Here is a 15,276-nt window from a genome sequence, read left to right on the forward strand (position 1 = left end):
TTCAAGATATGAGAAATTTTGACTGTAGTGCTCGACAGTATAAAACTTGAGTCATGCCAAGAATTTCTTTCATTAAAACTAAGATAAATTCTGTACAATTTTGTTTATTTATTGTGTACAGAATCATTTCTCATAACCATCCAGCACACTTGTGAGAAAGATCATTGACTTATTATATCTAGGCCTTATATCTATTTATATAATATATATTAAAATATGATTCTTAAATACTTCAAGTATAGCCATTTCAAACCATGTGGGAAAAAATATTTTCAAAATTATTTTTTTTGACATCTGTATGTTAGAAATTTTACCATGACCTTATAGACAAGACTGAAATATGATTTCAAGTTATATTTTATTTATTGTTGGTATGCATGGCCTGAAATAAGTCTTAATTTCAGTTTATACAAATAAGTTTTACAAGTAAGAAAAATATTCAAGACAAAATAGTAATGATTCTGGAAGGCCAAATAGAAATGAAGAAAATAAATATCACAAAACAAGTTTCACATATTGTTTAATGAAACATAACAAATATACAAAATACCTTTGAACACCTTCTGTTACTCATAAATAATGCCACAGATACAGTGAACCCATAGATAACTTCAATTTTCTACCTTATACATCATGATATGAACAACTAAATCAAGTAATGTATTCACATTTATAAGAAGATAAGGTAATAGAATTCTAAGCATTTCATAGGTTTCTTGTTAATTACTGGAGTCTTTAGGAAGACTAGAATGCTTGGATATCTAAGTTCACCTTTATATTGATAGCTGCTAACTCTGCTACAAGGTATTTGAACACATAAGGCACTTTGATAAGTTCTATAGAGTTTGTTTGTTTACAGATGGAACACGACCATTTACGTTCCTGTTCAGCCGATACTGCGGCATTAGCTGATGGAGGTCTGTCCATATATGGTGATAAAATACTGCCACATTTTTTGCATACATGAGCCTGTAAAATATATAAATTGTTTATTTAAAAAGTGGTTGAAATAATTGGCTTTTAGACACCTACAAACTAGACTCAGAATTTCTATTTACTAAAGCTAAAGAGATGTTTAAAACACAAGTACTGCTAATTGTTGCAATTTAGCAGTTTTTATCATATTTTTAAACCCCAAATAGTGTGTGTTAACCTCTTTTTATTTTTTAAATAATTCTGCAGAAATACAAACATTTAATGTGAATTATTCATAGTACCTGCAACCATTCAAGTCTCAAAATTTGATAAATCACTTCTGAAACTGAATTTAGTGAAAACATTGATAAAGGTTTTTTCTACACATCATAGCCATATCTGCACAATATTCATAAAATCAGCTGATGTTCTCAAACATGTGAATCTCTATTACAAAATTATCTGTTTGAAGGATTGTAATTTGTTAAATTTCTAGTAGCAATATTTCATAAAATAATATAAAATGGTAATTTTTGAAATCTCAAGAAGAGATTTTATATGAATTTATAGGGTTAAATATACTTACCATGAAATTACATTTATATTATATAGAATATGTTTGCTTTCACAACATGTTCTCATCGCAATTAACTAGGTGATTAAAAATTACATCCATGAGATGTACTCACCTACGTCATAGTTCACCTGTGTAACATACACTAGCTTTAGTTTTAATTTGTCGTTTAATTGAATAATTTCAATTAAGTGAACAAAAAACTGAATTTATTCCAGGGGTGGTGGTGGATTGTGGTAAGTATATTTAACCCTATAAATTCATATAAAATCTCTTCTTGAGATTTCAAAAATTACCATTTTATATGAATTTGGTTAAATATACTTACCATGAAATTACATTTATATTATATAGAATATTTACTGATTAACAAGCAGTATTTCATTTGGTGGAGGATAAATTCTCTCACACACATACAATTTCAACATATAAAAAATTATGTGAAATTTTTTAAAAAGTAACTCCATTAAATTTTGTAAATACGGATATTAGTAAAAACCGAAATTACTGAATTTATTATACAATGAAGCTATGCTGCATAACTATATGTATCAATGGCAAACTTTGCAGATTGTATAAATACAAGTATGCAAAATTAATAGACTTGATGTAGAGTTGTCTCAATGGCACTCACATGTATATATATACCCCATCTTTCTATATCTGATGAATAAATAATCTGCAGGTCAGTATAGAAATAATTATATTAAAGCTCCTTCATTATGAGCTAAATGTGTTGTAATATTTATGCAACAGTAAATAAGCATTTTATTTCTGAATAGGTTGTTCTTGTTGCTTGTACAAATCGACAAGAACTAATCCAACCTTAATTTCATTACTTTCCACTTTGAAACTTAAGTTTATTTGGAAACATTATTACCTTTCTTTAACTTTCCATTGTTTTCTCTATATTAATATAATAACAGATAATATATGATTGCTGTCGTCTTTTGATAACCTGATCAATATCACATCTTTCGAAATAAATTCTTTTCTACTTAATTAAAGAATTATAATCAAGTAAAATATACTTTGTAAATAGGTGTCCTTAACACAATCAAAGTTTATTAAAGACTCAAACCAAAGTTGTTTCATGATTATGCTAAATCTGGATTAATCTTTAAACTTTATTAAAGTTATAGTCCCTGAGAATTTGCTTCTCTGCTAGATATACTACTTTTAATATTTTATAGATTTAGAATAAAATATTTTCATCAAGAGAAGTCTTGTACTATTGTATAATGACAATTCTCTTAACTGACTAAATTTAAAAAATCTGATAAAATTTCTATGAGTGGTAGAACCTTTGAATACAATGTCTACCATTTCAACCATGAACAATATTTTTGTTTTGTATTGGACTACTCAAGTGTAAAAATACAGAAATGGACAAATCAGTGGAAAAGTTTCAGTATACATGTTTCCATTGATATATTGCTTCCACAGAACATTTGGATGTTGAGCTGAATTAAAGCCATGATTGTTGTCCTTATAAGTCCAAAAAGAATGCTAACAGATGATTTTCTCCAGCTATGAAAAATCTGTCTAAAATAAAATGTTTTGATATTTCTAATTAACATTCACAACGGTTAACTTTCTAGAATATCTTGCCATGTACAGTTCCAAATTTAAAGAAACAAAAATTTGACATAATGAACAACTCTTGTATGTTGCTCTTGACAATTGTTTATATTAATTTCAGAAATTATTTCGCTATCAGAAATACTAAAATGCAACTTGTCAAATATAGTTCTATAGTTGTATTTAAAGAAAAACACTTGTTTGGCAATATGGAAAACACTTGTACCAACTTGCAGTATCCTTAAGTGTTCTTAGTTATTTCAGAAATGGTTTCACTATCAAAAATGCTAATTTTATTTCTGTCTTGGTTCACCTCATCTGAATCCTATACATTCTGATATGATTCAATATATATCAACCAAACAGCTTTTGGTAGTATTTTGTGACTTCAACCCATTCATTTGGTTAACTTAGTCACTCAGAAGAATTTTGCATTTGTCCCCAGATTTGGCAAAAACAAAATTAATGTGATTTAAATAATCACATCCAGGGGCGGATGCAGGAATTTTCGAAAGGGGGGGTGCAAAACATATGTCCCGATACAAATGCATTGATCGGCAAAAATAAAGGGGGGGTGCGCACCCCCGGAACCCCCCCCCCTGGATCCGCCACTGCACATCTTTCAAAACAATATTGAATCAAAATTCAAAGTAATTGTTTAAAATAAACACATTTCAATTTTGTGTAGCATATTCTTGCATAAGATACTAACTGTATGCTATATATTTATATTATTCTGGCTGGTAATATGGAAATTGAAAAGTGAATAATTACCATCAATTCCGAGGTTAAAATCACATGCATTCGGAAAAACCTTCCTGCATATAGATAATATACAACTTGACTTTGACCAGACTAGATTTTTGTAACTTTATGCTTATAATGAGCAAAAATAAAAATAAACAGTGACATTTTAATATTTAGGTATAATATTAAGAAAATGTCTCGCATTTGATTTGATATAATCATGGAATTATCATACTATATTTTACTTCCATGTACTATTCTTAGACTATTGAAAGCTATTTGCTAACTATTAATCAGTCTTTTAAATAAATTGCTTTTCCTACATTTTGCTGTAAGATTAACTGCTTCTACACTGGTGCTAAAATTTGAGAACCAATTGAAATGTATATATATTATATGTTTATATTGGTACATCATGTGTTACTCCAAAAAAAAAAACTCTTCTTTTTTTCTGCATCTCGTAAAGACTGACTAAATAAAAGGTTTATATAAAGAGCTGTTTAATAGATAGTTTCAAATCTTGAGAACTACTTCAATTTCCTAGACCATGTCTAGCATTTTAAATAAATCCTGCATCCACAATGCTTTAAATCTTATTTATTTATTTACCAATATTTTACTAATTTTTTTACAAGATCTAAATTAATGATAATCTTGTTTCTATAAATCAGCATATTTGAGTCCTCTATACTTCAGAATTCTGAATCAATATTTAACTCTAGGAAAAACAATGTGTAGCCATTGCATAAACTGTTTGGTTCTACCAATCTCGCATTAAGAATAAAACGGACCCAATGAATGAATCCTTATAGCAGAAACTTGCCCATCTGTTGGCATTGCTTAGAAAACTTAAGATGTAAATTAAGGCATAATTTTCTATCTTTAAAAGAGCATCCAAACTCCTTTTGCTTTCATGATTGGAAGATATATGTATAATTTGACCCATATAGTGAGGGTAAGATAGGCTCTTAAGTCTTACGTTATCACCTCTTTTTTTTTTTTTTTTTTTTTTTTTTTTTGTACTCAAAACAAAACAGAATTAGTACATATTATATTTAATAAATGCATTGGCAATGTACACTCTGAATTATGTAATCAATATATAAGCCATTACCTTGAATGAGTCTTTGTGAAATGCATCATGGCATCCCCTAAATTCTTTATTCAATAGACAATCTAATGTTTACATAAAAACATATTAAGCCTTTGTTTCCTTACTGCCGACAAAAACAAACAATTGGTTATAGCAGTTCATACTTATAATATTCATGTTCTTCTTGTCATAAGTAAACTGACCATGAAATTTAATATAAGTAAAAAGAGTTGTCACAAGCTATCAACTGTATTTAGAACAGTGCTCCATTCTTACTGTCTCCATGTCTGTTAGAGCATTGGAGAATTATTTATCAGTAAAAAAAAATAATTAAATATTTACAGCAATTTGCTGTTCTGGAAAAATATTTCAGGCTTCTAAGAATTACTGTCCTGATTTAAACTGGACATATTTAAAAGAAGTATGTATTGGTATGCTTAAACTACAATCACATTTGTATTGTACTAGATAACAATGTATCATTTTCAGTGTCTTTAATATCTGTCTTGACTATTTCCAGACACTTGTTCAATATATTATCAATATGAGCAAATATGTTAATTGACTAAACTGTTGGTTCATCACAAAAAACAATGTGCAACCAAATATTAGCTATGCTTGTGTTGTTCTAAAATATAATAAAAGTAGACATAATGTTCCCTGGGTGGAAGGATGTCTAGAAAAGTCAGATAGACCTGGACTTAAATTCACTAGTCTGATTCTAATTTATTTTATTTGCAACAATCATCCACGTGCAATTCTATGCTTCATAAATATCAATGTGCAATAAATAAATAGTTATGATTTAATTTTATGTAAGATATCAAATCTGTATTTTATTAGAATGAATGCAACTTACAGATTCTAAATCATGCATGTTGTTCTAGTTCCTATGTTTGCTGTATGAAACATGTCAACATTAATCAAATAGACTTGGGCAAAATCCCTATTCTATTTTAAGTCTATAGTGATCCATTGAGCACGTTTTATTTTCAATAAATATGGTTTATGTTCCCTGAATGGAAGGTTAACCAAATAAACATCATCAGTTGTGGGCAAAATCCCTATTCTGATTGTGATGTATTTATCAACTGTTAAAACAGTATCACTGTTGGTCTACGCTCCCTGTATGGAACGTTTTCCAAATAAAACAATCAGAAATGGGCAGATTCCCTTTTCTGATTGAAATTTATTGAACCAATTGAGGTTCTAGTCACAATAGTGGTATACGCTCCCATACGGACGTTATCCACATTAAAATAATCAGATCTGGTCAAAATACCTATTCTGATTTAATAGTTATGTGTTTACACAGTCTCGTGTACCAGGTGTACACGTAACAGACTGCAAATTGTAAACAATCGAACCAATTGAGGTTCTAGTGACAATAGTGGTATACGCTCCCATACGGACGTTTTCCACATGAAAAACAATCAGATCTGGTCATAATACCTATTCTGATTTTAATATAGTGATGTGTTTACACAGTCTCGTGTACAGACTGCAAATTGTAAACAATCGACTTTATCCAAACTTTACACTCGACCCGTTTCGTAGCATTGCTCTAATGCAGTGAAAAATCCGGTCAGCTGAGCGTGAAAAAAGAAATAAACATCCGTTAAAATATATATCTTTTTAAAAACGTAGCACTCACGTAACATGTCCGATTTTGACAGCTAAATTCTGCCTTTCCTCGGACCCGATTTAATGTTTGAAAATGGCGGCTAAACAAAGGTCATTTTCTATGTCGTCGTATTTCCAGACTTGTAAGCTGTAAAAATGACGAAAACGTGCATATCAGAAACTTGGCAGAAGCGCTGTATTCTGATTCACATTAAATTAATCGTATATCGATATTCCGAAAACAAATAATGTCTTTTATAAAACATAAGGATTTTCAACAGATAAACTGTTAAAAATCCTTGCCGACGAGAAACATGCGTTCTCTTGAACGCAAAAATTAAAACTAAAGCTAGTGTATGTTACACAGGTGAACTATGACGTAGGTGAGTACATCTCATGGATGTAATTTTTAATCACCTAGTTAATTGCGATGAGAACATGTTGTGAAAGCAAACATATTCTATATAATATAAATGTAATTTCATGGTAAGTATATTTAACCAAATTCATATAAAATTGTAAATCATTTAGGTTTTGAAAATGGCTCAACAGTAATAAAAGGTAAGAAATTTGATTGTCTCAGAAAATTGTGTATATTGATAACTGTAAGGAATGTGTTCTGCTGTAAAGTTAATAAATATGACACAACAGTTAAGATAATGAATATTACACTTTTTTCTCAGTCAATTTGTTCAGGTGATATAAGAAGGTTATTTTTAGGTACGTTGTTAAAAATCTCTCCAATAAACTACTTACTAATGATGAATCTGAACAATTGAGAAGTCTGTCCTGTAATAAAAATGCTGAACCATGAGATATCAAAGCATCTCTTTCCATCTCTCCAAATCTTATTCCTCCTCCTCTCTTCCTTCCTTTCACTGGCTGATGAGTCACCTGATCTATTGGACCTGTGGTTCGTACCTATAAAAAGTTAAGGGCATATCCAACAGTTTATTTTTGACGGTGAGAAATTTTTCCCTTGAAGATATTTCATTCTTCAATTGACAGAGAATCAAATTTTCCCCAAAAAAATATTAGTCGTCGATTTCGTTTCTTCAAAAAATACTGCTGAAAATTGAACATTTTTGCAATTTTGGAGTAAAAAACATTTTTTATTTAGAAAAATCAAATATGATTTTTTAATCAACATATACTTTTATAATGGGGCTCAAATTAAAGCAAAATAATTCAAGATGGTCAGAAAAATCTAACTTCACCATTTAAAGCATTAATTCTTACTCAAATAAAGCCAAAACGTTATGATGGACCCAAACAACGGCAAGAAATGAACATTTGAAATGCACATTTTTAATTTATTCAAATATTACAAACGGTGTCGATTTGACCAAAGTAAGATATGTTATTCTTTGAAAAAAATGGAACGTAATAACGTTTTGAAAAATACTTGTCACCGTACTCGTTTTTGAGAAAAATCGAGAAATATGATATTGTTTACTAAATCCCTTCCGTAAGTATCACAAATTGCACCAAAAATGAAGACATTTCGGGAAATAACGTTATATTTCCCCGCTAGTTTTTCAAACGCAGTTGGACGGCAGACAAATGTATTTATACACTGTGACTTTGTTGGATAGTTGTCTCTTTAGCACTCATATCTCATATCGCATCTTCTTATTTATAATGAACTAGTATATGGACGAGATGACAATTCAGTTAGGTTTACAATGAAGTGTTTTTCTTACACTGATTTATATTAAACCGTCTATAATTTAACATATCGAAATTAATAAAGAGCTAGTGAAATTTTGCAACCAAACACTTGTCTAAAAACTCACTGACTCTGTATTATTTATTCATGTTGCAGTTTTGGGCTTTTTATTCTTTATAGGTTTCTAGCTTTAACAAAATTATGTATGTTGACTCTTAGTGTTTTGAATTATATGTGTCGTTTGGTTGCTGTCGTATTAATGTATATACATTTAAAATCTTTTTCAAAACAAAAGGATTGGTTGGACAGGATATAGAAATATTTACATCTCTGGACTTCTCGCGTCCGACAGAATATCTTTGCTATATTTGGTGCGGCCGTTCAGCGGCTTGGATGTATAAATTTACAGTCTCGTTTAGTCGAAATAAAAATGTCGTATATCCTATGCATAGTGTAGTGAGAGTTTCGCGCATCTATACGTTTAAAAACCATCTAAATAAATGGTTCAAGGGATATCCGATTTTTAATAAGATCTCTTAACAACAACAAATGTAAAATAAAAAATGGTAAATTAACGACAGACCTTTATACAAAGCCAACTGATAAACATATATATGTTCACAGCAAATCATGCCATCCAAAAAATGTAAAAAGGGCAATTCCGTATGGTTTAGCATTATGATTGAGAAGAATTTGTGAAAATGAAGATGACTATCAAAAACATAGACAAGAACTAAAATTACAACTGCGAAAAAGAGGCTACAATGGAAAGTTTATTGAAAACCAACTGAAAAGAGCAGACAACTTAAATAGAAAAGAGTTATTACAGAGAAAAAATAAAATTAAAAAAACATCAGAACGCATACCTCTTGTTGTAACCTTTACCGATTTACTACCTGATATTCATGACATTGAGAAAAAAAGAATTAATATTTTACATAACTGTAACTTGATGAAAGAAATATTTCCAGAACCACCACTGGTAGCTTATCAAAGAGATAGAAACTTAGCAGACATAATTGTACATGGAAAACTAAATAAAATCACCAAAAAATGTACCAACTACAGCAGCAACAAAACATGTAAAGAAGAATGTGAAGTTTGCGATATTGAAAGAAATGAAGAAAAAATTATACTCGGAGATAATACATTCAACCTCAAAAAGAACATTCATGGATGTCAACTAGTGAACCTTATTTATGGACTTCACTGTGAAAAATGTAACCACTACGTCTATGTTGGGGAAACAGAAAGATCACTCAACGAAAGAATAAAAGAGCATCTTGCAGATATCAGACATGATAGAGATACAGCTGTAGCAGAACATTTTAACCAAGAAGATCATTGTAAAGAGGACATCACAGTTCAGGTTCTGCAACAAATTTACGATAAATCCGCAAATTACAGGAGATATATTGAGGCACAATGGATGCAAAAACTAAATACAATTAGACCTTTTGGAATTAACGTTAAAAAGGAATGACTTTAATTGATCAAAGCTTATATAATTTAACTTTCATTCATACAAAAGTATTGTGACGTCATGTTATTATGACGTTAAAGTATTATGACGTCATGATGTTTCCAAGGACATTTATCTATAACATCTTTTCAATGATTGAAAACAAAATGTCAGCCATGTAGTTGAGAGGAAAAATAAAGAACTGAAGAAGGCCAATGGCCGAAACGTCTTATAAATTCCACCTAGTTTGGCTGCATACAATGTAACCACTGATGTAGACTACTATATAACTATATATATATATTATTATTGATTATTCAAACAAATAAATTCAAAGAGAAAGATGCGGAAAGAAATTCTAAAATTTTCGTTTAAAAATAAAATATAGATAATATTTTTTCACCAAAACTGGAAACCTGTTTAAGACAATTATTAGTTGAGAACTAATGATTATGCATCACTATATGCAACTATATGCAACCAATAAATTGATTGCTCCCGTGCTCCAGTGGCAAATATATCACGCATATTTACGACGAGCCGAAAGTGGATCTGAATAAATGATTGATACATTATTAAGATAAAGGGTTTGCTAGCGGTAAAACGTATGCCGTACTAGAATAAAGTTGAATAATGATCAACATCTTGAGTTAACCTATCCTATTATGGAACCGCTGGGGTTGGTAATAAGTCAAGACTTACATCAAGACTTACACCGTTTTTTGTTTGTTTGTTAAATTATATTTATTTTCTCGTACATAGGTAAACACTAAAATCGTCAGATATTTTTTACTTGTTTGTCAGTGTATATATTACAATGTTTTCCTATTTCATTTTTTGTACGGTGTCGTTTTTCATTTAACTGAGAGCTTCTGTATATTAGCACCTCAACGCAAAGCTAGATGCTAGATGCAATGATATATGTTAGTTTATGTCGTATTTTATTTTTCTCAAGAGACTAATTTTTTTAATCTTTCTCAAGTCAAATCAAACTTCGAGTTTTCTCTCCTGAATGACAAAATCTCGCATAATTTTGATTAAGAATTAATTACAATTTGTGTTGCATTCTAATGTTGTTCTCTACTGTACTGTATATTGAAGATAATTTTAATAAAACGGAAACTTAAGTGAGTATGGTCTATAATTATAAAGATGAATTCTTTTATAATGGACCAAGAGGACAACATCTTTTAAGATTTTACTTCTATTTCTGTTAATATTCTGTATGAGTTTTCTGCCGATTCTCACCGTTCCCTTTCCTTTGAGGAAAAAAACCGCCCTTGCCAGACGGCCATAGCTAATGGTGATTCCGTTATGACGTCGTTGTAACAACGTTAAATTACGGGAAACAATAGACGACGTTTACGTTTGTTATTACCTCCCCTGAAACCGTTGGATATGCCCTTAAATGTATGTTACTTTATGTACCATAAACCTTGGAAATTTTTTTTGACAAAATGTAAGCATTTACATCTATTGCCTTCAATTAAGGAAAGAAATGAATTAATATATTTTTCGATTCACATACCTTAAAAATATTTTTCAGAGGAATTACTATAAAATGAAGACATTATCTCAGGTCACAGACACATTAAAATATGTTTTTTTAATTACTGTAGGATTTTAGTTAGCCTATTTCATGTTAGTTAAGTTGTCTATAATAAAAACTATGATTATATATGTCTTTTATAGGTTTTGTTTTAAGTTGGATCGCTGTCTCACTGACATCTTTTTCATTCATATACAAAGCTATAGGGCCAACAGTTGACTAATCTGGAATGATAAAGCTTGAACCATAATACAAGCTGCCATAACAACTTTTCAGGATTTACAAAAAACAAACCTGGAATTTATCCGACACCATATGTCTAAGTCTTTGGTAATAGACAATACCAATAAAAATGTCTGCCTCCAGTTCTCTTCCATCTACTCCACTATATAATCTCTCTGTCCCATAGTAATTATAGCCAGCTGCAATCAAAATACATTTTTTTTACAAGATGGATTTATAATTGCTTATAATATAGAAAACAGATTTAAATATTTGGTACAAGTTTTGAAGAAACATAGTGATTACCTGCATTTAACATTTTGCCCATATAATCAATTGGTGGTTGATCTTCTGTGTATTTAAATGGTGTGGCATCATAACAGTGGCCATGTGAGGCAGCAGACTTTCCTGCCATACTCTCTATCATCATACCTATAAAACAGTTGTAAATTACAATGATGTAATGTGCCATATGGCTGATATCAAATGTCTACAGATGACCTTTGTATTTACTTCATCATACAATAGGGAACTCTTTAAAAAGCATCTAAGTGAAGAACACAAGTTTAAACAAAAGTATAAAGTTTGACTCACTTATACAGGTTGCATTCAATTGGCAAATATTCTGAAATTCACTGAAAATATTTCAGTTAAATTACATAATACAATTAAGAACAGGACTGAAAGTACTGTTTTCTACGTAGATAGCAGAAAAAAATGGAAGACAAGTAGCATAATTCAAATTGATTTTTATAATCAGAATAAAAAGTTATGTAAAGTGTACAAATCAATGGTGTTTTAGGAACTCGTAATGGACACAAATCAGCCCAAGGTGACTCACCAATTGTCATTCTAGATGGATAACCATGAGGGTTGAATATGATATCTGGAACCATTCCACTCTCAGTAAAAGGTAGATTTTCTACTGGGTACAACATACTAAAATAAAAAGTTGTATATTTGTACTGCAGGTATATATATTTACTGGGTGCAACACACTGAAACCAATAAATTGTTGATAGTACTGTACTGGTATGTAAAAGATATGTCTCTTCTGATCAATCGATTGAAATATAAAAACTACAAGGTACTGTAGATTCATTTATTTTCCAGGATACCAATTTTCGTTGATATTTGATTTTGTGGTTTTCCACAACCCAGCATATAACCACACAGCAAATTTGTAATTCATTGAACATTAAAGGAGTAGGTCCGGTAAGGACCGATTTTGGCCTCAAATTTCAGGTTCATCTGAGGAAAGATTTTGACCACTTTTTAAACACTTAAGTGTCTATTTTATTTGAATTAATTAGTTTATGTGAAAGATTTTAACAGATTTAGTCATTAAAAACGATCCGATTCAAGCTCAAATATGAAAAATCTACCTAAAATGCCGAAAAATGTCACTTTTCAGATGGTTTTTGGTAAAAATGAAAGTGGCCGCATCCGTGTTCATCCTCAACCTTTATATATGTTATGTATTATCATAAAATACAACTTACATTTCAATATCAAGGATGAACACGAATGCGGCCACTTTCGTTTTACACGAAAACCGTCTAAAATTTAACTAAAATGCTAGAATTATGAGGATTTCAGTAATTTAGCATGACTTAATGGTGCTAGTACCGGATATATGTGCATTGTATTGTCAAAAACAGCCCATATTTATGTAGCAGAAACATTCTACTGTCCAATGAATAACTAAAGGTTTATATTTTAACAATTTTGTAAAACTGCTATATTTTGGGGCCAAAAAGGGGTCTTACTGAACCTACTCCTTTCAGGGTTTCCATGTACCCACGAAATCCACAAAAATTGGTATCCAACAAATAATAAAAAAATACTACATTGTAATTATTTGTCTACTGGGTTAAACTTGCTGAAATAAAAATGAGTATTGTAGTATTGTGTGTCCTAAATATAATTCTACTGTGAAAATATTGCACAAGTATTTATAAATATGTATTGTAGTACTGTATGTAACATAAACTTATTTTTCTAGTTAGAAATGTTGAAATAAGTTTATGGCAGTACTGTATGATAAAAGTATGTCTAATGGATAAAACATGCTAGTAAAAAAGTGGTGATAGGTCTTAGTGTTATAAATTTCTTCACCTGAGATTATCTGTAAAGATATTAATTTTGAATTAAAAACCAAAATCACTTAGTTTGCAGAATAACCAGAAAACAGTACCAATAGTATTCACACTTTTGAGTATTTAGCTGAGCTTCCTCCCAATGACCCTAAATCAGTCTCTGAATAATCTTCTAATGTCATGCCAGTTTAATAATGACCTCAAACATTTAAAGTTGTGATGCAGGAACTTGTTTGAATCTTAGTAATGGTTGGCAAATTTCCATACAAGTGAAAATACCTCTATATACAAAACGTATTAAAATACCTTACTTGACGCTTCCTCTTTTGAAAATTTCAAACATGCCTATAAATTCCTATGTATGATGTAAACCTTACCTATAAATTCCTATGTATGATGTAAACCTTACCTACATATTCCTATGTATGATGTAAACCTTACCTACAAAAATTCCTATGTATGATGTAAACCTTACCTACAAATACCTATGTATGATGTAAACCTTACCTACGAATTCCTATGTATGATGTAAACCTTACCTACAAATACCTATGTATGATGTAAACCTTACCTACATATTCCTATGTATGATGTAAACCTTACCTACAAATTCCTATGTATGATGTAAACCTTACCTACAAATACCTATGTATGATGTAAACCTTACCTACAAATTCCTTTGTTTGATGTAAACCTTACCTACAAATTCCTTTGTTTGATGTAAACCTTACCTACAAATACCTATGTATGATGTAAACCTTACCTACATATTCCTATGTATGATGTAAACCTTACCTACATATTCCTATGTTTGATGTAAACCTTACCTACAAATACCTATGTAAGATGTAAACCTTACCTACAAATACCTATGTATGATGTAAACCTTACCTACAAATACCTATGTATGATGTAAACCTTACCTACAAATTCCTATGAATGATGTAAACCTTACCTACAAATACCTATGTATGATGTAAACCTTACCTACAAATATCTATGTATGATGTAAACCTTACCTACAAATACCTATGTATGATGTAAACCTTACCTACAAATACCTATGTATGATGTAAACCTTACCTACAAATACCTATGTATGATGTAAACCTTACCTACATATTCCTATGTAAGATGTAAACCTTACCTACAAATACCTATGTATGATGTAAACCTTACCTACAAATACCTATGTATGATGTAAACCTTACCTACAAATACCTATGTATGATGTAAACCTTACCTACAAATTCCTATGTAAGATGTAAACCTTACCTACAAATACCTATGTATGATGTACACCTTACCTACATATTCCTATGTTTGATGTACACCTTACCTACATATTCCTATGTATGATGTACACCTTACCTACATATTCCTATGTATGATGTTAACCTTACCTACAAATACCTATGTATGATGTAAAACCTTACCTACAAATACCTATGTATGATGTAAACCTTACCTACAAATTCCTATGTAAGATGTAAACCTATGTAAGATGTAAACCTTACCTACAAATTCCTATGTAAGATGTAAACCTTACCTACAAATACCTATGTATGATGTAAACCTTACCTACAAATACCTATGTATGATGTTAACCTTACCTACAAATATCTATGTATGATGTAAACCTTACCTACATATTCCTATGTAAGATGTAAACCTTACCTACAAATACCTATGTATGATGTAAACCTTACCTACAAATTCCTATGTATGATGGAAACCTTACC

At 30.4% G+C, this 15,276-nt stretch overlaps 1 protein-coding gene across 1 annotated transcript in view; it reads right to left on the bottom strand.

Moving 5' to 3' along the window:
* Positions 1 to 503: 503 nt before the first annotated feature.
* The window catches only part of LOC143065140 (DNA-directed RNA polymerase I subunit RPA2-like), a 37,313-nt gene continuing 22,540 nt past the window's right edge, over positions 504 to 15,276 (bottom strand). The window contains exons 27-31 of the mRNA XM_076238515.1: positions 12,277 to 12,374; positions 11,742 to 11,867; positions 11,508 to 11,635; positions 7,290 to 7,454; positions 504 to 969 (exon numbers count right to left, since the gene is read on the bottom strand). Coding sequence (XP_076094630.1) covers positions 745 to 969; positions 7,290 to 7,454; positions 11,508 to 11,635; positions 11,742 to 11,867; positions 12,277 to 12,374 — 742 coding nt within the window. The 3' untranslated portion in view covers positions 504 to 744. The remainder of the gene's footprint in view (positions 970 to 7,289; positions 7,455 to 11,507; positions 11,636 to 11,741; positions 11,868 to 12,276; positions 12,375 to 15,276) is intronic.

Source organism: Mytilus galloprovincialis, chromosome 2 (genome assembly GCF_965363235.1).
Source record: "Mytilus galloprovincialis chromosome 2, xbMytGall1.hap1.1, whole genome shotgun sequence".
Classification (NCBI taxonomy): domain Eukaryota; kingdom Metazoa; phylum Mollusca; class Bivalvia; order Mytilida; family Mytilidae; genus Mytilus; species Mytilus galloprovincialis.